The sequence below is a fragment of the Haliaeetus leucocephalus genome, unplaced genomic scaffold, assembly GCF_000737465.1.
Source record: "Haliaeetus leucocephalus isolate CR32 unplaced genomic scaffold, Haliaeetus_leucocephalus-4.0 Scaffold1014, whole genome shotgun sequence".
In the NCBI taxonomy this organism is placed as follows: Eukaryota; Metazoa; Chordata; class Aves; order Accipitriformes; family Accipitridae; genus Haliaeetus; species Haliaeetus leucocephalus.
This window is the reverse complement of record NW_010973450.1, coordinates 2499929-2523477: the sequence shown is the minus strand read 5'-3', so window position 1 is coordinate 2523477 and position 23549 is coordinate 2499929. Positions and strand designations below refer to the sequence as shown.

Below are 23549 nucleotides of genomic sequence, written 5' to 3'. Positions count from 1 at the left end.
TGGGCGCCGCCGTTGCCGTGGCAACCGGCGGCGCCCGCCGAGCGGCCCCGCTCCAGAAGGTTCGGGCCGGGTCCCGGCGCGGTTCCCCGCGGGGAGCAGCCCCACGCGTGGGGCCCCACGCCGCTCCTCCCCACGCCGCCCCTCGGGCTGCCTCTCCCGAAAGCCCCGTTTTTGCCCGGCGAGGCCCCCGATCCGGCCCGGCCCGGCTTCGGGGAGGGGTGTGCAGGCTCCGGCGGGGAGCAGGCCCGGCCTTCACCTCAGCTCCTGTCAGGCGTTTGCGGGTCGGTGCTCAGGCCGCTTGCCCTGCGGTTGGCAATTTTAAAAATAATTGTGGTTTTTTTCCGGTAGGTGGCAGTAAAATAAAGCGACCGTGGTGTGCGAGGAGGGCCGAGTCCCCTTTCCAGGCGGCTGGGAAGCAGGAGCTTGCCTGAGCGGTGGCACCTCAGTGGAAAGCATCTACGGCCTGTGCTAAAAGCAGCCATAGATAGCTGTTCCAGCAAAATATAGCAGTGAGGGAAAACTGAGGAAGGGGTGGAGGAAGAGTATTCGGCCGCAGTTGCGGGTGGCCATCGCAGCCGTCTGTGGATGAGGATGGCCTTTCGCTCCACACCCGCTAAGCACTCAGAAGGCATATTCGATTTCTGAGGTTTTGCGGTAGTTACCTTCTGGCCAGCAGTTCATTCTGTATTGCTTAACTGTACCGGCTTTGGGAGCGAGAATGGTTAGGATTACTGGTTAAAAAGAAAGGGGAAAAGAGCTCTTTGTCTTCTTGGCAGGAAGAAGCAGCCCCGTGACCAGCTGTAAAGGAGAAGCCCCTCAACAAGCCCTGTCGCTGGGCATGGTCGTGAAAGGAAGGTTTCAGTAAAAGAATGGAGCAAATACCCGGGGAGAGCTATCTAGGTCTGCTGAAGAGCAGAGTGGTTGTGAACATGCAGAGGTGCGTATGAGAACTGTGGTTACATATAAACATCCTTCTGAACGAGGACAGTTTGAAAAAAGCAGAGGTATAGGAATCTCACCTTCATTCTTCATAAAATGGGAGAATTGTGGAGAAGAATGTTCATGCGTTTGGAAAAATTCTCCTGGTCTATACGGCAAAGTTTCTCAGAGCTGTGAGCCTGGGGGTTGTTTCCTCTCTTGCATCTGCTGTCGAGAGGCAGGTGAAGGCTCTTCCCTCCTCTCCTCACATTTCTTTCAATATCCCAGTTTTTATGGGAAAGACAGAAAATGCGCCCCGGATAACCAGGTGGGATTAGAGAGCATCAGAGTATTTATGAAAGTAGATCCTTTGTTCCACTAAGATCCATCAAGCCGCAGAAGCAGCTCTGCTGGTATTTGGCCCAAAGTGGAAAACCGCCATAAAAGATGAATGAACTGAGCCTGCAATATTTCTGAAAAATATCAGTAATCGGGTGAGCATTGATTTTGCTGTCTACTGATGTAGACTTCTCTTTAGATCCTAGCAAGTGGTGATATTGCAGCCTTAAGATGCACTCCAAGTTTGAGCGGTTGTTACAGTGAAAACGTTTATACTGACTGACTGGTGGGCAGGGAAGCATGACAGAAAAAGGGTTACCCATTGATTATCCAGGTGAAGTCTGTGAACTGTTTGTACATTTCTGATGAAAGATTAGCAAATAAAACAAATCAGGCAGTAGTCATGGAAGTGAACTCTGCCGCTTTGGGGCTTTTTATAACGAAATCCTGTGCCAGTTATGATGTTATCAAAGAACTTTTTTATTGCTCAGAGACAGAATTCAAGCTTTGTTTCAAACCACACACAAAAATATTACAAACATTATAGTAATATCATCCTCTGCACTGTAGTTAGTCTTTCAATCCGCAGATTTTAAAGCTCGCTAAAACTCCTCTGAAGCTAGGGTGTATTCATACTAGAAACACAACAAGCAGTAGCTTTACCATAGTGATTAGGTCATATACAGTGCTCATTTATTAATCACTTGTCATTATATTTTGATTCATAGACAGGTGCCCTGGATCACTTTGGGTTTTGCTATTATAGCAGTTCATTAATATCCATGACATAGTGTGCTAAAATGTTCACTTACTACTTGCTACAAGCCAGCAAGGTGAATTTTCTTTAACATAATTAGCGCGTCAAGTACAAAATCCTGCAAATTCTTATCGTCCTGGAGCTTCATCTTCTCAAAATGTTTGTTTCGGTATGGTTAACTTGTTTGCAGCCTTCTACCAAAACCTAACTAGGTATTTTTTTACAGAATTTATTTACAGTTTCTGAACACGAATACAAACCAGACTACAAGTTCAGTTAGCACCACGTAGCCTTTGTATGAATTCAGCCTTGTAAAAAGAAACCTCTTCTGTAAAATAATGAAACAGAAACATGGAGCTTTCCAACAGCTGTTCAGAGTACATCATATCATCGACAGTTTGCTATTAATTTTATGTGGACTCCAACTCCAAATGATGAAATTTCTTTCCAAGTCAGAGGAGATCCAGAGCTGGCTTACTGTGCAGATAACTAAGCAATATGAGTTCCAGTTACTGTTAATTTTTTGGCTGCTACTGGGAAGATGGGCCCCGTTAGAAGTGAGCTCATTATGAGAGGCTCACTAACACGATAAAGTCAGTACTCTATTTGCACAGAGTGATATCTCTAATTGCTCAGGCCTTCTTATGGTTTGTGTCTGCTTGAGTTAGATTTCTTTTGTGTAGATAAAAAGACTTCTGTAAGAAATCACCTCGGTGCTACAGCACTGTCAGTCTGGAGGGCATCTCCAATGAGATTAATGATGTCTGCCTTAATATAAGAAAACTTTGCATAAATGAGATTATGGTTTCTGCTGAAACCTGCCAACTCTTATTCATTTGCAGTAAATATTATCTTTAATTAAAAGTTTTAAGGTAGCTTGTTCCTGAACTAATGAGATCTACAGTGATTTCCCTTAGGAATTAATTTACCTTCTTAATTCTTATTCATTTTGGTGATATGACTATTTAAATCTGATTCAGACTTCAGAGCTTTGTTGAACATATTCATCTAGAACAAAAGGTCATTTTGCCATATTGACGTTTTGTTGGTATTTATAATTCTCTGTTCTCTCTTGATTCCAAAGATAGGTGTTTAGGTTCCTGCCCCAAATATTTTCTACTGACACTTCTGTTCATCTTAACTCTTCATGCTGAGTGGCTCTTTTCCACAGCTATTTCACTTTGGCTTATGTTTTCTGTTCCATCCAGAGTACAAATCAATTATAGTGGCGCTGAAAAAAGATCCTGGTTGTGATCAACGTATTTAGAATAGCACAGCTATGTAAAATGTACTAAAATATGTGGAAAACATTTAGTGCAGTTGCTGAGAAATACAGGAATATTTCTGCCTTTATATCTGGGTAGTCATCAGCTACAGTTTCTCTATGGGGATTATTTTTAACCAATAGGGATGCTTAACACTTGGAGGTGAAAATTGCATTCCTGCATACATGTTTAAATAGGCAACGTGCCAGCCAGCAACTGGTTTGTGAGAATGAGAGCCAGAACCCATTTTAAGATTGTACAGCAAAGGACAATATTACTAGCTAGATTTTAAAATACGTAATTATATAACTAAATTACAAGGTTCCCTTGTTTTAAAAATAAATACATATCAAAATTAAAAAGTAACATTAAAAAGAAATACCCGGTTTGCATATACAAAGAAGACACCAAAAAAAAAGAAAGAATAAATGGTCCTTAGTTCATTATCAGGAGACGTTTCTGTTGAAATCTAATCTGGATCATGAGACAAGTCTCCTCATTGGTGCTCGAAGATGCCGGGTCTGACACTGATGAAACGTCAGATGGTTTAAAAGTGGGGTAATTGCTCTTATGAAGTAAATGGAACAAGACAGAAGTAAAACTATCTTTCGGTGTTGACCAGAGGTGTTTTTGTTCTTGTCTCTGGTGAAACATAGAATACCTCTTCAGAAGTATACTGTCAGTGTTAAGTAGGTAAGTTGAACCATGTTTTATGTAAGATGCAAACTGAGGAAGATTAATTCCTGCTTTTTATAGGGAGAGAGTTCTGTCTTTTACTGTTATTCCAAGATTTTCCATTCTCCCACCCAAGAACATGTGACGGAAAACATTTCTGTGTACACTCTGAGACTCTCTTTGGACTCTGCATATAGTTAGGAAATATCCTTAAAATCTACTGTTCTGTCTTTGAAGTTGATAAAAAAAAACCAACCAGACTGTTATACATTGACTGCAGGAGACTCCTAACCCTGTACTTGCACCACTGGCGGGTAAGAAACATGTTTTGTGGCATCAGCAGAGCGTGCGCTGGGACTAGCTATATATAGAATTGTCACCGACTTCTACAAGTTGTTGATAACCTTCCATTTATAACTTACTCGCAGACCAACTTCCTCCCATCACACACAAATTAGAGGATTATCAATAATGTATGAACTAATAAATAATGCTTGCGTGCCGTTGTCAGGGCAACAAATATCATTTAGACTGCAAGAGAGATCCTCATGTTGTGTCAAGTATATTTGAAGTCTTCCACATCTGTAAGGCTTTAGCGAAGTAAAAGAACGAGATTTTTTTGTGTTTCTTTGAGGCAGCTGAAAGAACTGGTGAAGTATATTCTGTTAGATTCACAGAAACGTGAGCGATCTGCTCCCTTTAAAAAAAAAAAAATCAATATTTTATTTAGTTTACTTATTTAATAGCTGTTTATGAAATACCAATTTAGGCAATGTAGGAATTGCCAGATTGGATTACCTGGTAAGTCTGCATGGTGTCCATTGTCTTATTTACGAGTTACCTGGGCTAGATGTTTTGTAAGAAACTACTGGGAAGTGCCCGACAGCTGTGTGTGACACAGCCTGCCCTTGGCCTGTCTCATTGTTGTAATACAAATGCATTTCCAAGACCTGCAGGATAAGCTTTTGTTTCTTTCTAAAAGTATTTGGATGTTACTTTTCGAATCATCTATACAAGCAATAATCCATTTGCGAGTTTCTAAGTTTTTTACTTTAATTACTCCTTGTAGCAATGAATTCTTGAGTTTAATTCTTCATCACATGAAACAGCACTTCTTTTAATCAGCCCTAATTTTGCAACCTTTCCCATTACCTTCTGTTTTTGTTTTTGTTTAGCAGAATGAAAACTGAGGCATATAAATATACATATTCTCATTTTTATAAAAACAACATACCAAAAAACAGTCAAGACCTGGCCCCAGTGGGAGCGTTTATCATTGATTCCAGGATTTGATCCAAAAATAATATTTGTTTAAATGGGCTGCATTGCCATCATGTACAGTAACTATTGATTTATAAAAACTTTGGCAGCGCATGTTAAAGTATTAGGGAGCAGAGAGAGTTTTGTTCCTGAGTTACTTCAGTAATTTGCAGCTATCTCATTTTGCCATTCCCAATGGCCAAACGACCAAAAAATACACGCTGAAGATGCTGAAGTTGAACAGTCTTCCCTGAGATGAAGTATTTATTTCTTAAATCCTAGCAACTTCTCTCTGTCACTTGAAGGGAGAGAAAAAAATCATACTCTAGTGTCAACACCATGGCATCCAAGAGGTGTTTTTTTCTTGATGATTGGGGCAAAGCCACTTGGCACTTGCTTTGAAGCTTCCTTCAGCAGTGCATCTGGCTGCAGCACTACATGCAGGACATGACTGACGCCTCTACAACAAACCAGTGCACCAAGAGAAGGACCCTGTTCTACCGGGCTGCCCGCTGGGGACATTTCTCTTACACCCAGGGAGAGTAACAAACGGCTGGCACCAGGAGTAAATGCAGCAAATGTATTCCCGGGGCAAAATCTTTATCAGGTTAATGGTGAAGATTGCCAAAATTGAGCTCAGAATTTGGCCATGGCCTCAAGCTGTACAGTCAGACAAAGAAAAATGCAAAATGTATAGCAACACACACCCAGGGCTATAAATCAGCTAGGCAGCAAGAGCTGCTTGATTTACCCAGCGCCTGCAAAAGCCAATTTCCATAGGAAACTAAAAAACAAGCTTTCCTGTTTCAAGTGGTTTGTACCAGGTGAAGCCAGATTTCTCCACTGTTTAAAATCTGTGACCACAGTTCGGACAGTACTGTGTTTGTTCAAGTAATTGAACTAATTCGAAAGGTCTTGCCTGCCTTAGGCTGTTTGTCTCTAAAACTAAAAACGAATCTTGCTAGTTGAGCAGACGTTATTAAAGCCATATTTAAATTAGTCCTGTAGAAAACAAGAATATTAAATGCACAAGTCATCGCAACATCAAGTTTAGACAGCTCAGAGTGTGACTAGTTCTGCAGGTAAGGCAAGAATTAATTGTCAGTTTTAATTGTCAAGAAGAGTTTTCACTGTTCACCTAAAGAAAAAAAATCCCAGCTTTTATTACACAATTACTTTTTAATTACATTTGTTGCAACCCCTAACTTCCAAAAGCGTAGGAAAATGTTTAGCTCTGTTTACCTAACTATTGAGAACCAGCACAGTGTATTAAAACTAGGTCCTTCTCCTGAACTATTTTGGAAAAAACTAGTAACAGAGCACTTGGGGACTCTGATCAGTTCTGCGCCGTGCGTTTCCATGTACTGCCGAGCAATGTCAGAAGCAAGGTTGAAGGTAATTTGAGAGGACTCAGACAATCAGTGCTCAATCCCCAGTCAGTTCTGTAAGGATCAGCAGTTACTATTTACATTTAAAATGTATTGGCATAAATGAGGTATCCTTACTTCTTACAGTTAAGTTCTTTTACAGGAAGGCTTAAAAATGCAGTGCAATTTCCAGAGGCTTAAGCGTATTTTTATTGGAAGTGGCCTTTTAACAATGTTGTTACAAAGCTGATTACATTCCGTCTGTAACGCTGGCCCAGTGCAGAGTCTTTTGCAAAGGCAGTTTGTTATAAATTGTTCGTAAATGTCAGATAAAAGCATCATTCTACTGCAAGCAACTAGAGGTAGACGTGTAATAACATTTACATTAATATTTTATTTAAATATATATATTCAATTCACATAGTCACCCAGCTCTGTAACTTGTATGAATACTGAAATAAGACGACAATAATTTATAAAAAAACCTCTCTGAAATTCACTGAAAAGGTACCCAAAAAAGCAATTCGACATTTTTACAAATGTTAGCCGTACTTGGTTTCCATTAATAATAGTTAATGAGATTTGTTTATGCCTTCTTTTCAGAACCGTAACATGGAAATCCAGCCGCTGCCTCCAGAGATGTGGAGACCTGCAGTGTCCAGAGGAAGGTGCCTGTCCCTCCCATCATGGCTGTGTTGGTGAGTGAGGGGCAGCACGCCCTTGGGGAGCCAATTTTGTTGAGGAGGGAAGGGAAGAGTCCACTTTTCCTTCCTATAAACTCCCCCGGGGACTGCACCACACAGACAGTAAATATTTGGAGCTTACCTTTTCCAGTGGTATTTTTTATTTGAAAAGATGTAGATTGTAAGGCAACAGGAAACTACGAGACAAACTGCTCTGTCTTGTTGCTGTGACTCCAGCTCTGGTTAGAAGTAAAAAGGCAAATTCAGACTACAGGCATCTCATTTCTATGGCCTTTCTAGACAGCCACTGATGTTCAGTGTGACAACTGCTCTGGGACGGCAGAGACATCTAGTGGGAATGAGATTTTTACCATGGCAGCTCAGCAGAGACGACACCTTTTAAACTACAGCCTTTTCAAAATAGTGCGTTCAAAAATGCTGCCCAAGGGCCGAAAGGCTTCTCGTGTCATTACTATCCCTGCAACCATGCAGCCCCTGTCTATATCGTATTTCTGAAGAAGCAAAATGATAGTCAAGCAACGATCTTCATTTTCACCTGGGTTTTAATGGTGGCATAACCATTTCCAGCTGACGAGGTCCACACCTCGATGGGGGGGAGCCTGGCTGGAAACGAAGCACGGCTCAGCGCTGGTGTTAGCACTGAGCTCCCTCCTCCCCTCTCTGGGCTCAGCTTCAACTCCTGCTTCCTTCCAGAAAGAGTAGACATATCGTGTCACATCTCACCCTGGAGCGGCAATTCCAGAGTGACTCAGTGTCTAAGTCTTGCTCCCCAGCGTCACGTAATCCGGCCCAGCCACTGCCACTCTTTTTTCCTAGGCTTTAGCAAAGGAGGGAGACGAGGGGAGGGAACGGTCAGGAAAAAAGAAATTAGGCAATGCTGTACAAAGTCAAAATTACATATGGTGAATATTTTAAATTCTGGAGTAAGAATACTTCTAGCATTGCTTTTTATTACCGCTGCAAGCTGAAGAGTTGCCACGGCCCTGAGTCGTATGTGGATTAAGTCATGGGTTCAAGCTGATCTCTCCTGAAACAGGTTTCTAGAGTTCAAGGATCTCCACTAAAAATAACTTCCTTCTTGTAATGTGACAAATGGAAAACTGTAATCACTGAGAAGGTTGGTTTTGGGTTACTGATGGGAAAATGGCCTTCGGGATCATCCAGTCCTGTGCATATCAGAGCAACTGAAGCAGAAGCAGCAAAATTTGATCTCTTGGTTGGCAGTGTTTTCTTAGATACCATTCTTTTAGTAGCAAAAGTAGTTCTAAAATGTCGCAACAACAACAGTAATAATAACAATAATAATAATAATGATAATAATAATTTTAAAACTAAACACAGCTCCTTTTCAAGCAATTGTCATAATCAAAAATAGTTGCGGAGATGCTGGATGACTCAAGAAATCAGAAAAGGCTAGTGAACATTTTACCTAAAAGTTATCAGATCAAAATCACCCTGGTTTGATTTTAATTGACGGTGGCTGTTCAGCAGGCTAAGTGAAATGAGTTTGCTAATGTAATTTCTAGGGGTAGAGGTCTTTGCTGACTACCAGAACTCTGAATGGCTCAAGTTACAGCATTATCTTTTCACTCCTACACGCCATTCGCCTGAGTCAGATTTAAGGTAGTTTGGCATTAGAAGGAACTTTGTGTTAGAGCCGATTGTATCAGAGACGCCCTGTCATGAGTCCTGAATGACAAAACCATGTCACTGCTGTCTCTACAGGCTGCAAAACACAACTAAAAGTCCTGTGTTTTACTTGGATAACTAACAAACAGCTGTTTCTTTCCCTTTCTTAACCAGGAATCCATTCCCTTTCACCAGGAGCACAGAAAAAGTGGAAAACAGAACAGCAACAACAAAAACTTTCCATAGGCAAGATTCCTAAATGCTAAATTTGAGAACATCAGAAGACCTTAGAAGCAAAGTAACTAAGAAAGTAGGATTATTTTTGAAAGGTGTCACTCTTTTTTGGATCAGGAGAAGCATGGATTGAGAGTCAGCAATGCATTTTTCTAGGTTAGTGGTGATTAATTTGCACACACTGATAGGGGTTTCATGTCCACATTACGACATAGTTAATTAAATTTGTATCTGGCTGATTAGGCAACACATGCTATCTTTTCCGCAAGCAAAAAGGCCCCACACATGGAATGGTGGAGTGCACATGTATTTGACTACAACCCATTTATAATGTGTCCCAACCTTGTAGAATAATTTTAAGCAGTAAGTTTGTCAAAATTCTCTTTAGTTGTGCATAGCTGGTTACAGAGTGAAGTTTATTTGCGAAGTTGCTGCCTTCTTCCGTATTTTATTTCTGATACTCCAATACCTGCCTACCTTTGACAGGAAAATGAATATCACAGGATGCTATTCAAGTAAAAGCAAAATAACAAAATAGTTTACAGAATTTGAATCAAGAGTGCCGCAGTCTAAACATTTACACTTACAACCCAATGGGTTGGCCTCATACAACCTTTATTTTACTCTACAGGGGCAAACGCAGTGGAACAGCATCTATTTTTGCTGAAGGCTTAAGCTGCGGAATCAGCGATGGCAGGTTCTCGGCAAGGCAGAGCACTGATTCAGCGCCCCTTCGATAAGGCTCAGCTTCGGAAAGCACTGAGCCGCCCTGGCAGTGAATCATGCAAAAGGCCACTCACATCTCAAATGATTGGCGTTTTGAATATCCAGCCTAGCCATACCCAACGAGGGATCCACAAGAAGATTAAAATTCACTTGCAAGACACAACATCTGGCACTGCTAAGGTCGCTAGTCAGCTCCACGTGATCCCTCACCTCCAGGACACACACTTGAGCATCACTGACTTGCTGTAGGCATCTTTAGGAATCTGTATTGGGTGAATCGCAGGTTTGTAACAACAAGGACAGCAAGTTTCCTAATTTGTAACAGATGCTATCTAGATAAAAACTCCATCCTGACAATTCCTTCACCTCCCAAACCCAGTAACTTCATAAACTTCAAGTATGCATAATGACTGTTCAAAGCAGGAATTGAGATAGGGTGACAGCATATAGGGCCTAAAACAGAAAAACCCTCTTCTTCAAGGAACTGTCTCCACAGAGGCACCAGGGCAATAAACAAGTCACGTATTTTATGAAAACTACAGAGTTCTGAGTAATCATTTATTGGTTATGCTGATCACTAATCTGCAACTGGAACTATAAAAATAAACTCTATAATGATTTGCTCTGTGTTTTAACTTATGTTTGGCATATTTCAATACGTATTTCTATTCAGTTCAGATTATCTAAATGCTATTTCCATTTTCTTTACGGATCTTGCTCACAATTCTCGTCCAGCATGGACTTGTTGGACAAATTTAGTTGTTCATTGATGAGCAATAGCAGGTACGCCCTATTACTACTACTAATTCTTACTTACTTATAACAGACCAGTTTGCTGAATTTTTTAATATCCTATAGGTTTGCAAATTACATAAAAGGAATTGGTTTGTATCCAATAAAAATACCAAAATAATCCAACATAATGCGTGAAAAAGAGGAATTTACACCTGTACCTTACATGGAGATCAAGTAGTTTTTATTTACTATGAAAGAAACACAGAAGGAGATTAGGAGACAGAACAATGACAAATATTTACCATTTGAAAATGCTGAAATGAAACAAGGGAAACAATTTTTTTTCCCATTTTTTGTTGCAGACAAGGTAGCCTTGAAACACAGATAGCCATTTTAATGCAGGACCAAGTAAAACTAACACTGTTCATAAAGAAAAAGAAAAATGTGTTAGAATGCAAATTTAATAATTTTCCTTTTACATCAGATCTAAAAAAAAAAAAAAAAAAAAGACAACCAAAGAACATTTCCAGAATCATCCTCCATTTTTTTTTTCCACCACAGATCTGAGAACAAGGAAAAATAACAGTGAAAAAAAGCCTTATGAATTTTTTCACTCACACAGGAAAGCTGATGCAGGTAATTTCCAATGAGGTATGTCCAGAGGTGGGAGGGCTCAGTTTAGTTTTCTACTGATGTAATAGTTTTCTCACAGATTTGCTAGGTACCTCAGAAGAAATACTTTTGTGTTTTATTTGGTTGATCTCTGGCATTTAGTTGGATGATGGACAGATTTATTTTTTTGAGTATACTCAGGCTAAATTTGATATGTTCAAATAGGACTAATCTTTCATTATTTTAAAGTCACACCTGGACAAATGGAAGCTTCATAGCCTAAAAACAATCGCTCTATACAGAAATAGGAATGCCATTAGTCTTGTTCGACAAAGGTCTGTACCATTATGCATAATAATATTTATATTATTTCCCATTAAGAGTTCAAAGAAAGCTGTCTTTTCCAGATTATTGAACATTTTAATGTGCTTAAAATTGGTCAGAAAATAATATTTCTTGAAACCTGCTGAAAACTTTATAATTTTCTTTAAAAGGGTAACCTAAGTTTTTCCTTACATCTACTCCCAGGTGCTAGCAGTAGTGGGTAGGCATTCGAGGAAATGTAAAACATTTCTTTCCACTCAAGCCCACCAGAAGTGAGGAACCAGGCTAAGGTTGGAGCAGGCGGACAAACACATCAATTTAGAAGAGCCCCTCAGCAAGGAGACTGTCCACAGATGTTTGGGATTCAAAAGCTGCTCCTGCAACACAGAATGGAGGGAAGGAGAGATAACAGCGATATCATTTGCACTGAATCCTCCTCCAGCTGCAGCAGATGTAATGGCCATGGGTGGTATCGCTTGTGCTCCTACTGTCTGAGCGCTGGTAAATCTGAACTTTGACAGTCTTATTTTTACATTTATCTTTAAACTGCTACACAGTTATATATATTTTTTTGATTGGGAGATATAAAATTAAGTCTCCTTGGGCTGTCAGGTTTTTTGCACCCCAGAGGAATTCAGTACAAAAAATGAAAATTACACTGCTCTGATAGCCTTCCCATCTACGGCAGGTAGCTCAGTGATACAAGTCACCCAGCAATAAGTTCAGGAGAAAAATGGAGGACAGAACATTCTTGTTTATTCAGATGAAATATTTATTCTCTGTGCAACTCATACCGAGTATTAAAATCCCCTCAAAAAAGAAAAATAAAACAATTTAATGGTAGGATTTCTTAGCATTCGTGGAGAACTGGTATGCGATGGTCGCAGCAGTTTGCTCAGGCCACCGGACTGCCCATCAGCCTTTCTTGTCGAAGAGCAATCAGCCTCTGAAACCACTTCTCTTCTGCTTCCGCCTTCTCGATAAACAGCTGAGAGACAAGGGGGAGAGGAAGAAAAGCAGGCACAACTCATTAACTTCCTCTTTATTTGTTATAATCTGTTGAAATATGTGGTGACTATTTCAGTGGCCAAAGAAAAGGCCCAGCTGCGTAAGGGTGTTAAAATACAAAGGTGATAGAAATACATTAGTAAAGGTAGAGACTTTTCATAATTGGAAAGCCAAGACATTTCAATTTCAGTCTCCTCCTGAAACAGCAACTTTGTCATATTGTACAGGTCTTGATCTTTGTTAGCAATGTTCATTTTACAGAACTTGCATTAGTTCATTTACTGCAAGACATTTTTAACTTGCTAATTCTTAAAAAAACTCTACTGTAAGTACTCCTATTTCTACTTACAAGTGCTCACAAAGGAATTTGCATAAGTTTAGCCACAATGATTTAAAATTATCTTAAGTTTGACATGTATTTAAAGCTGTACAATTTGGCAAGGTGGGCAAATTCTGAGTCTTCCACCAGGTTTCCCACTAAACAAACCAAAAGCAATTTTTCCTGAATTTTTTTTGAACAGGGATTTTTATACGAACAGGATCTTAAATTCCCCTGCATTAAATTAGTATGCTACTTTGTTATAAAATTTGTTTGTAACTCTAAAACCACATCACTGGTGAACTTCTTCTTTTGTAATTATTCTCTGTTGGATGATGCAAGGAGTGTGACCCTTTTTGAGCCAGTGAGTGGCCCATTAGCTAACGGTCTTCAGACCACAGATTATTTGATGAGCAGCGCAGCAAAATGGTTGTTAGGTCACATGAACCTGCTCTCATTCAATGGGCTGTCTTGTTCTAAAGAGAAAGTAAATACGGGCACACTTACATTTGGATGTGCTAAAGAATTATCATCTTGATATTTGATGGCAGTAGGAATATTGGCAGGTGGTGGTTCTTTTTCAGGAGCAGATGCATCAGCAGTTCCTGCTCCGATAGTTACAGGTTCATACTGTAGTTCAGTAGGCTCTAGTGTCTAAAAAGAAGGAAACACATCTGAATATTTTATCCTCAAACTCCCAAACATGGCAGTATCTTAACTGAGCGCTCCACTTTCTTCCCATTGCAACACGTGCCCATGAAAGGATCCTCATGCAAATCCCTCTCAGCGTGCTTAGCAGGACACACTGGACATGGACTAAGGTCCAGACTAAACACATGAAGTGAAAAAAAAAAAAAAAGGTATTGCCAAAGGCAATGAGAGAGCTTGCAAAACTGTAGCTTTGGGGTTTTGGATCACTTTCTGAAGAAGCTGCATGAACTTCTCAGAGACTTCTGAAAAGGCAAGAAAATGCATGTTCTTGGGGAAACAAACTCATAATTCAAAGCACCTCACTGTCAGGTGGAAAAACTGAACAAAACCTTTGCTTGCATACTTCCAAAGACAAAAGTGTCCAAGTTCCCTAGAAGACCTGGCAGTCAGAACGCAGGTAAAATTTGGAAACCTGGATGTCTCCCATTCAGTGTTTGGAAAGCTGTCTGAAAACAATGCCGTTCTGTTTCAGGGAGTAAATATGGTCTTAAAGTCTGGCTTCAGTTAAGCAGAATTAAAAATAGTGCTCTCTACCTTTAATTAAAGTGTAAATGCCTGATTACTTTTGGATTTAATTCTTCTGCTTTTCCTAAAAAAAATTCTTCGTGGTTTTAAAAGAATTTTTAAAAATTGGAGTTGCTCAACATAGGTAGAATATACTGTCAAAACAGCTGATTTCATTGAAATTCTTACACATTTAAATGTATTCTTCTTTGAACACCACACCAAGAACATAGGAGAGTCGTTGGTGGGATTTAAGATTGTCAACATTGATGCTCTTTCATCAGTGGCAACTGTATTAATAGCGCAGCTTCCACCTGACTTTGAAAGGATTACGCACCAAGAAAGGATATTGAAAACTTACCTTTTTGACTTCTTTACTTGATCTGAATGTCTGTGGAACAAAGGAGTCACTTTCAATAGCTTCAATTTCTTTTACTCGTTTCACTTGCTCTAATAGGGTGGCTTGGTCTACAAAGAGAAGGTGTAATGTCAGTATACATTAGTGTAAGCCTATGATAAATGCCGTGTCTAAGCAATGTCTTGAATATGTTTTACAGCAGTACATACCAGAAAAAAAAAATCAACAACCCAACTTGTAATGCAGCCTAAAATACTCTGTTACAAAGAAAAAGTCTCTCTTTTAGTAAAAATAACAACAGTGAGTTGGCCATTATTGTTCAACGTATGATATCATTCAAGATGCTAACTTAAGAATTTGCTAGAGATGTCCTTGCAGGATAACTGCTAGATTTATGGCATGAGGATTTCCTGGAGAAGTTAAGGATTCGGGGACAGTGCAGACAACTCAGTGGAGTACCATCTGTATGTTGCAGTGAAACTACTTCTGCTTGTATGGAGGTGAATTTGGCTTCAGCTGCCGATGTTCCGAGAGATGTGCCATCACCTGTGTTCTCCTCATGACAAGCTAAGTTTGGCATTAAGAGTTACATCGTTAGGTGAATTTGACAAAACAAAATATCTTGGAATCTGGTAATAAAATGTTCCTAACATACACACTAAATATTGTGTGTTCAGGTGACAAAATTGCAGCTGTTTAATCAAATGAGCAAAATTGCTTCTTTATTGTACTGTGGGGTCTTACAGTGCACTTGTATTTCACAAGATACTTTTGAATCCCAGGCTGAGATTTTATTTTGACGAAGTGAATGCAGCTCCCAGTGATGTTCCGATAAAGAAGAGCAGCTCCTGCCAACCTTGGTATGAGCTACACTAAACACGTAGCTGGGGTGCTCTCAGGTAGGCTTTGCTAGTTCTTTCAGTGCTCAACCAGACAATCTTCTGGATAGATTAGAACGGTAGGAAGTGAAGAGCATTCATAATGCAAGATATACTTCTTTTTAAAAATGAAACTACTGATGGATGACAGTGAAGTTTCATATTACGGCTACATTGATCTAAGTTGCCAACAGGATGGTCCGACTTCTCTCTCCCCCGTGCCTCTTGTGCAGTCTGGCATTACTCCCTTTGCCAAAAGCTAAGTGATTAAACCAGCTCACTTGGAAGGTGAAAGCTCACGCTTGTGCCACAGTCTAACAAAACAGGACATCATCTCCAAAACTTTGCTGCCAGACTTACAATGCGGCAGCAACATCATGCACAGGCTGAGCTGGTGCAAACTCTCTTCGAGCTCAAATTTGTTTTTAAAAGGTTTTGTACTGGTGGGCTTGATGTCAGAGCAGGTGTATCTGCACCAGCCAGAGTTCAGAGGCCAGCTGCCTGCTAACAATTATCAGCATAAACTCCGACTTTTTCTGGATAGCTTGGAAGTGCAACTGTGTCCGCCCGTGCCTCTGCGTGGCTGAGTGATCCGGTACCAAGGAGGTGAGCTCATGAGTCACAGAATCGTGGTCTTGAGTGACAAAGTAAAAAGGAGATTGCCAAAAAAGATGAGGAAAAAGCAACCTAGGATAGAACAGTGCTATTTTTTCAGGTACCTGAAGTTTGATTAAATATTTCATGAATACACAAGAATCCTTTAAACACTATATAAACCCAGATCTAAATAAAAGAGTAATTGTAATTATATATTTGTAGTACCTACATATATATGTATAAAAGATGACATTTCTTGTTCTAAAGAAACCAAAGTATATTTAAAGTCAGGAAAAGTGCTTGCAGACCAAAAGAGCTTGCAGAATTATTCAGAAACTCAGAAGTACCAAATTCTTTCCCTGTATACAAAATTCTAAATCCAAATTCATCTAGATATACACATACACTGCAAAATACTATTTTGTGCAAGAAAAAAAAATAAATGCAACTTGCATTCGCAATGACTAACCACTGAAAACACATTTCAGTCTATTAATGACAAGTAAGCAGAGCTTCACATAAGCAAATAAACTAATTGCAGCTCAGAAATATTCCTGGGATGGATGTGCACATACTAAATTAACAACTTCATTTTTTACCAACAGGTTGTACCACAAAACTTTTGTTTTCAGTCCTGGGTAGTATGGCTTGTTCATTAGGGTACATCTCACACAAAAATATTTGCTTTACTGTCTGTTTCATTTTCTGCTTCTTCAGATTCACAGCTCAGTCAATCTTCCTTACTGCGGTGACAAGCAAACCTTGAATTCATTCTGCTAAATGCACACTTTTCGTTTAAAATTTTAACCAATTTGTCTTCATCTTACTTACTTATGAATACCATTTGCTTTATACACAGTACATTGGGGCCAGCCTGAAATGGTCGAGGCACTGTATCAGGGAGTAGCGGACAGTTTTTGCTGTGAGCAGTATTTATAAAATAGGTAAGGCAGACAAAAGATAGGAAGAGCTGTAACTTTCAAGCAGTGAACAAGAATCTGCCCCGTTGCTTAAAAAGTATTTGGGAATATTGTTTAGTCTCTATGGATATGAGGAACAGAAAAATCAGGAACACGCTAACTATTTCTGCATATGCTGAATGTGCAGAAAGTCAAATATACTGATTGCTGAGTCTGGATAACTGCTTGCAGCGCTCTGACTGCTTCAGCCAGTGAACTCCTACCTGACTGTTGTTTTAATAACTTCACTGAAGCCAAGCACGAGGTTTGCACCACTGTGGGAAACAGTGTGCCAAAACCTGCCGGGGAAGCAAGGCTGTCCTCAGCTGGAGAGAGGGTGATAACCGGGAGGGACATGGTCCGAGACGCGCTGGTTCCTCGCACGCCCGGCTGTGCACCCCTGGGAGGGTTTTGTGGAGCCTCAGTAAAGCTTCTGCTCTGGCAAGGCTGAGGGCAAGAGCTGCACTACAGCAAAGTGCATGAGTACATCTTTAAGCCTGATTCTTTTGAATTTAGAAGGAAAAAAATCACTTGCTTACAATTAAGCTTGTGTTTAGAAGTTCTGTTGCCTTGCTGCTAAAGTCTTCTTTTTTAAAAAAGATTCCTAAGGATCCCATAGGAAGTATAAAAACAAATATACTAATGCCCTACTAGGGAGAGGGAATCGTAATTCATCAAGCTCTTGGGTACATCTGGTCTGAAGGTAAATAAAGGAGCGAAGTGTACCTGGTAGTGACAGTATTAAAACCAGGTATCGGAGAAAGGCAGGTGAACGTAGATTTAAAATCAGTTGCTTAACACTTATTTCACAAAACCTACGGTCAGTTCCCAGCCTGTTACACTATCTTACATGAATCTTGTACAAACCTATGGGAATGACAAATTATTAAGGGGGCAAAAATCACTAAATGTTTAGAATTACATCAGTGACATTAACTTGGGGAAAATGGACTGGAGGAAGCATAACCCATTAGCGTATGATTTTTTTGACAAACACATTATTGGTAGATAAAACGACTTCCATATGTTGTTTGTCAGATGTCAGTAGAAAGGATATGTATTTCATAGTAAAATCAAAAATAATGGAGTCAGAAAGCTAAGAGGCTACAGACAAAAAAAAAAAATCAATACTAACTCATTGCACAGCAAGTCTTTTTACCGTGTTATAGCGAAAAAAAGAAACTAAATCTTGTGTGAGGGCTTGTTGAGGCTGTTTTTTATGAAAAGGCCATTCTAGCAGCAGTCACAATTACCGTTCCTGTCACCAGCGCTTTCCCGCTGACGCTCGGCCGTGGCGATACCGTGCAGCAGCGGGGCTGGGGGAACCCCCCCACGGGGAGCCGGGGGGGCAGCCTGCACCCGGCCCTGCACCCCCCCAGCACACCCCCCGGCTTAAAAACATGCCTATTTATGCCCCTTACCCTAAAACTGATGCTAGTCAGGGAACGTGTAGTTAATGCAATTTTATAGTAATCTAAGGATTTTTGCCCCGGTTACGCCGGCCACGGAGGATTTAACTGGGAATGCTGTCCTTCAGAGATGATTTGGTATTTTACACTTCCCATCTATATTTACATCTATTCACATCTCCCCATGTATATATAAATATATATACATACACAGACATCTTTTATAGCTGCTATTTTCATATTGCATTCATCTGTATTAACCATAATTTGAAATGTCACTTTAGAAATAAAATGTGTATTAATCCTTCAGATGCCACCCCAAAATTTCACACACACAATAATTAGAAACACCAGAGAATCGGATAAAAGAAAAAGTAACTTGCCTGCAAGGTCTACATAAAATATTCCCATTTCTTCGCTTATTTTTAAAGACAAAACTGGTGATGAAGCCTGCTAGGAATTTAACAAGCGTTGAAACAGATGCATTAAACAACTAATATCTTGTGAATGACCCATTAAATAAAAACATATTTTAAATATTCTTGTATAATCTTTAGGCGTAAATTTGTAATGCTTACTGGATTCATTGCTAATCTATAATCCTGACCATGAAAATGAACCCATGCCCTCACCTAAAGAGTTTTCTTTCAAGCGGGTCTAACTTAAGAATCAAAGCAATGACATAATACACCTAAAATATTCCTCAGAATGTATGTTTCTTCATATTTTACTACTTATATTTAAAGGGATAGAGCTGGTTAATTTCACTGACCCATTTAAAATGTAATACAGTTTAAGTACCATGCTTTGAAATACTTACAGGAAAAAGTTGCTATTTTTTCTGCTCTTTTGTTTATGAGTTGAGGATTAAAAGATGAAAACACAAATAGATACCAGACTAAACAAACCAACTAGAGAGGAAAATATTTGCCCCTTCATCCCAGTTTCTTTAGGGTTAGCTTAGGTGATACCCTACAATTTTTGTACAACTGTATATATACAACTGTATGGATACAGTAACAACTGCATTATAGAACTGTGTTTTTTCAACAGAACCATGGTTTTTCACATGCCTGGTGCTTTTTAATTGCTGCCTATTTTTACTTAAGCTGCACAAACTGAGATATTCAAAGGAAAATGAAGTTTTAATCTAGACAATTTGCAGCAGGACAGACAAAAATCTACACGGCTCTAAGACATACTGTCTTCTACAGTGCACTGCACTGAAATATTTCTATTAAACAAAATGAAAGCACCAGGAGGAGGAGGGAAAATCCAGCAGGATGGGTGGGATTCACTTCATTTTTGTCACCTCTAGACTTTACAAAACTCGGAGCTCTGGTTTTTAGGGGGTTTTCTCCCCCCTCAAATCTTTTCTCCCTGCAGGAGACGATTAGCAACGGCTAACGGGGGTTATGAACCATAACCCGACCCAGGCGCGCACGCCGGAGCCCGCAGGTATTTGCGGAGCGTGACCTCAAGTCCCGACGCCGTTCCCGGCGTCCGAGCAAGGATGCCCGGGCTCACCGGCCGAGCTGCGCGGACAACCTCGCTGGTGCCTTCAGCAGCCACCTCGGGGCTGGCGAGACCCTCAGAGGCGAGACCTCCTGCACCCGCCAGCCCGGTACAACCGTCTTACGGAAAACCGGAGCGAATCGGCTAAGAAATGAACTACTCTGGCCAGCTTTCATGTTCCGAGGCCCTTCTCCCCCTGCCCGGCTCGAGCCAGGTGAAACCCTTGGAGGCGGTGGGATCCCCCCCAGGGATGAAGGCTACCTCACCCCCGGTTTGCCACCTGGGTTGCTGAGCAGCCCGGCGAGCAGCCCGGTCTCCGCGGGGCCATTAGAGGGAGGCACCGCCACGCACAACGCCGGCCGCATCCCCGCCTTTGTCTGAGGCGTTCGGAAAATTGCAGATGATTGAGCCCCGAAGATGCTGCGAGCCGAGCATCCCTGCCGGGGTGCCCGCCGACGTGCGGCCGGAGGGGGAGTGGGGATTAGTTTCAAAACTACCTCTTCCCTCTAACGACTTTAAGTCACGATAAAAACTGCTTGATGCCTCCAACGCTTCCGGATCCCCTTAGCTGAGTCGAAGCGCCGTTTCAACACTTGGCCACACTATTTCCTAGCTGTTGAGATCTCCAAAGAAATAACTTCTTCCAGCCAAAGTCGCAGGCACAATAAAACACACTCCAAAATGAGCAACCGTGGCCAGAGAAAGTTTGTATTGTTAATTTGCATTCTTCAAGCTTAATTGCAAGTACTCTGGTACTAAAATTATGATGTCTTAAAATAGCATGTTCTAAGTACCCTAGTACTTACTAGAGAGAGTACTGCAGTACTTACTGTTTGCTATTTTAATGCATTATAATGATAACTTAGCTTTCACAGTATTTTAAAACAAGTCTGGACACTAATAGCTTTTTCTTTAAAAAGAATGGAAGTATTTGGTATAAAATCAAGCAGAAGAGACGACAGGAAACTTTAGCAATCGAGTTCTGAATTTAAGAACATTTAATTTAAGCAATTTAAGAACCTTTGGATTTCTACTCTAGCCATGCATTTAACCTGCACACAGGTTACCTCCACCCTTGCGCTTCTCACACGCGTGCTAGTTCCTCCATTCACTCACAGTTTGAGGCCTTTTGGGGTATTTTTTAAAAAATTCTGGGAAAAAGTCAAACTCGGGTAGCAAAGTGGCAGGAACCAGCCCTAATATACTTAAGATTGCCGAATATTTTCCTCCCCTGAGTAGAGGGGGCAAAAGAAACCCCGGCCGGGGCCGGCAGCGCGCGGGCTCGGGGGGCCGGTGAGCTGGCTGGCCGTCTGCCGGCCGCCCCCCACCGCCCCAGAACCGCACGCCAGCAGCCCGCCGGGAGAGCCGGCGCAGCCAGAGCAGGGCACACCGCATTTGTCACTGTGGCTAATATCAGAGATACGCCGCTCTTTTTTCTCAGCACACAAAAGCAAGATATGTAATTCAATGCTCAATTTACCCTTGTCTCGTAGGAGATTTTTCCCCGCTAATTGATAGAAATTAAGCCATTAATCAAGCCACTAGCCATCATTCAAACCAGGGAAGATGAATACAAACTTTCATCATAACCACCTTCCCCATTTTAGTGTTCATTAGCATTAATTTTTAATGCAATTATGCTATTCTTTTACGCTGAGCTCATAAATTACTGCTCTTTTGTTGCTCGCTGGCCTTGTAAAATCCAAGGTAATGCTTTGTGCTCTGATCTTAAAGGCAATTACTGGGTTCTTCTATCTTTTATATATCCCCATCCCAAATAACCTCTATATTGTATGTACAAACTAACAAGTGTATATATTACATATACGTATAATATATAACAATTTGTCTATGTTAAACCTATACACGTATCTATTATACACACTCAGATAAATAAAAGTATTTCTGTATCGTGCCACACCCCACTATATACAGGGATTCAACTGTACAGAAATAACAGTAAAACGTTATTGCACACTGGATGTACAGAAAAAAAATGGGTGTATTGCAGGCCACGGTGGAAATAAGATTAGTAGCTGAACTTGGGCTGTGGATGAGGCACACTGTACGACATGTAGGACAGCAGGGCTGAAACTTTGCAGGTGCTCAGGCTTTTGCATGGACCGTTTTTTGTTTACACTTCAAAAAGTGATGCTGAAAGCTGAAGACAGGCAATTGCATGTGCCCAGGGTTTGTTTTTTTTTTCTATTGTATGTTATAGCATGTGCTAACATCCAGAGAGTCTTTCCAAGATGCAGTATTTAATATGTGTATTTTAACAGTCCCATGGTATCACACACTGACACACGGTGCCACCATGATGCTCAGTGTCAGTAACGGTAACTTCCATGCTTTTATTCCAGTCCATATATTGATTCTCAGTAACACATCAGGGGAAATGCACAGCAGCTACAACCACCTCTGGTTGCCCTCAAACACTGAGTACAATTGAAGTGGCTAAAGGAAAAATGAAATGTAGATTAGCAAATTGTTGTTTGTTTGTTTTTAATTATTTTTCTGCTTCTTTCCTGGGCCAGGCCTTTAGCTGGTACATGAAATAATGCCATTCACACCAGCTAAACATCTGTCTAGCACCAATAAAATATGATACATGTATTTAAAATCCCATTTCATCTAGGCCTTAGCCAGCATAAACAAGACAATTCTGAGTTAAGTGTCATGCTTATCCCATAGATTCACTCTGGTCTCTCAGATAAATACCCATCTGACATGCAGTAAGTACACATGTAATGTTGGCACGGCCACAGAGATCAACAAAAACCCATTTTTTAACAGAAAATAAAAGACTCCACACAAGGGATTGTGGTTTAAGCAAACGGATACAATTTCTGTTAAATTTAACCAAAGGAACGGTCTCCCCTAGCTTCACAGGCTCCTTAATTCATCCCTTTTTTCTGGCGAACACAGACACGGGCTCCACACAGAGATGCTCTAACTTGCTTCTTTACGATGCCGGCAGCCAGCAAAGCACTGAACGGTCTCGGTGCTGGCACAAACGCTGCCCGAAACAGCATGGGCAGCAAAACACACATAATCCAGTAAAACCATCAGTACGATGCTCTTTCTACTTACTTTCTCACTTTGAAGTAGGTAGCGCAGAGGTACGGGCGTGAATATGGATGCGGCTGTAATATGTAAACTGCAGCCGGCCAAATAAATTAATGTATTTTGTGATTTAGACTCTTTCCGTTATCCCCACTCTATCAATCTGCCTCTGATGCAACTTGTAACACTACAAATCCTGAAACAGTTTTCAGAGACTTGCTTCATGAAAAAAAAACAACCCACAAAGCAAACATGACCCAAACCAAAGGAAGGCAGCAAGGCAGGCTGTTCCCAGAACGGGAATGCTGCTACCCAGGCTGATTACCTTGGCCTACGATGATACCCCAATCCCAAACGTTCTTCTAGCCAAAGACATTCCTATTTTTTCTCCCAAGTTTGGTAGAAAATAAAATTTGAGATACCAAAAATACCTTAGCCAAAGTTTTTGCGAGGCCTTGCAGAGCCCACTTGCAAAAGATTATTCTAAATCCGTATCGATGACCTGTTAAGCCATTGCTTAAGACTTCTTTTTTATATATATAGATTATACACTGCCCCGATAACAATACTTGTAGTGAAGACTGCCTAACCCGTTCTGCTTAAAGATCCTGCTTTGAGTTGCTTGAACCTGAAATGTTTTGGGTGAAAGTCTTCTGTGCTCCTATCTACCCCACGCTTCA

General features: G+C 40.7%; 1 protein-coding gene across 1 annotated transcript in view; it reads right to left on the bottom strand.

Moving 5' to 3' along the window:
* Positions 1-12061: 12061 nt before the first annotated feature.
* Positions 12062-23549, bottom strand: part of RSRC1 (arginine/serine-rich coiled-coil 1) — a 171298-nt gene continuing 159810 nt past the window's right edge. Inside the window, exons 7-9 of the mRNA XM_010584955.1 lie at positions 14449-14555; positions 13380-13526; positions 12062-12533 (exon numbers count right to left, since the gene is read on the bottom strand). Of these exons, the coding sequence (XP_010583257.1) occupies positions 12441-12533; positions 13380-13526; positions 14449-14555 (347 nt within the window). The 3' untranslated portion in view covers positions 12062-12440. The remainder of the gene's footprint in view (positions 12534-13379; positions 13527-14448; positions 14556-23549) is intronic.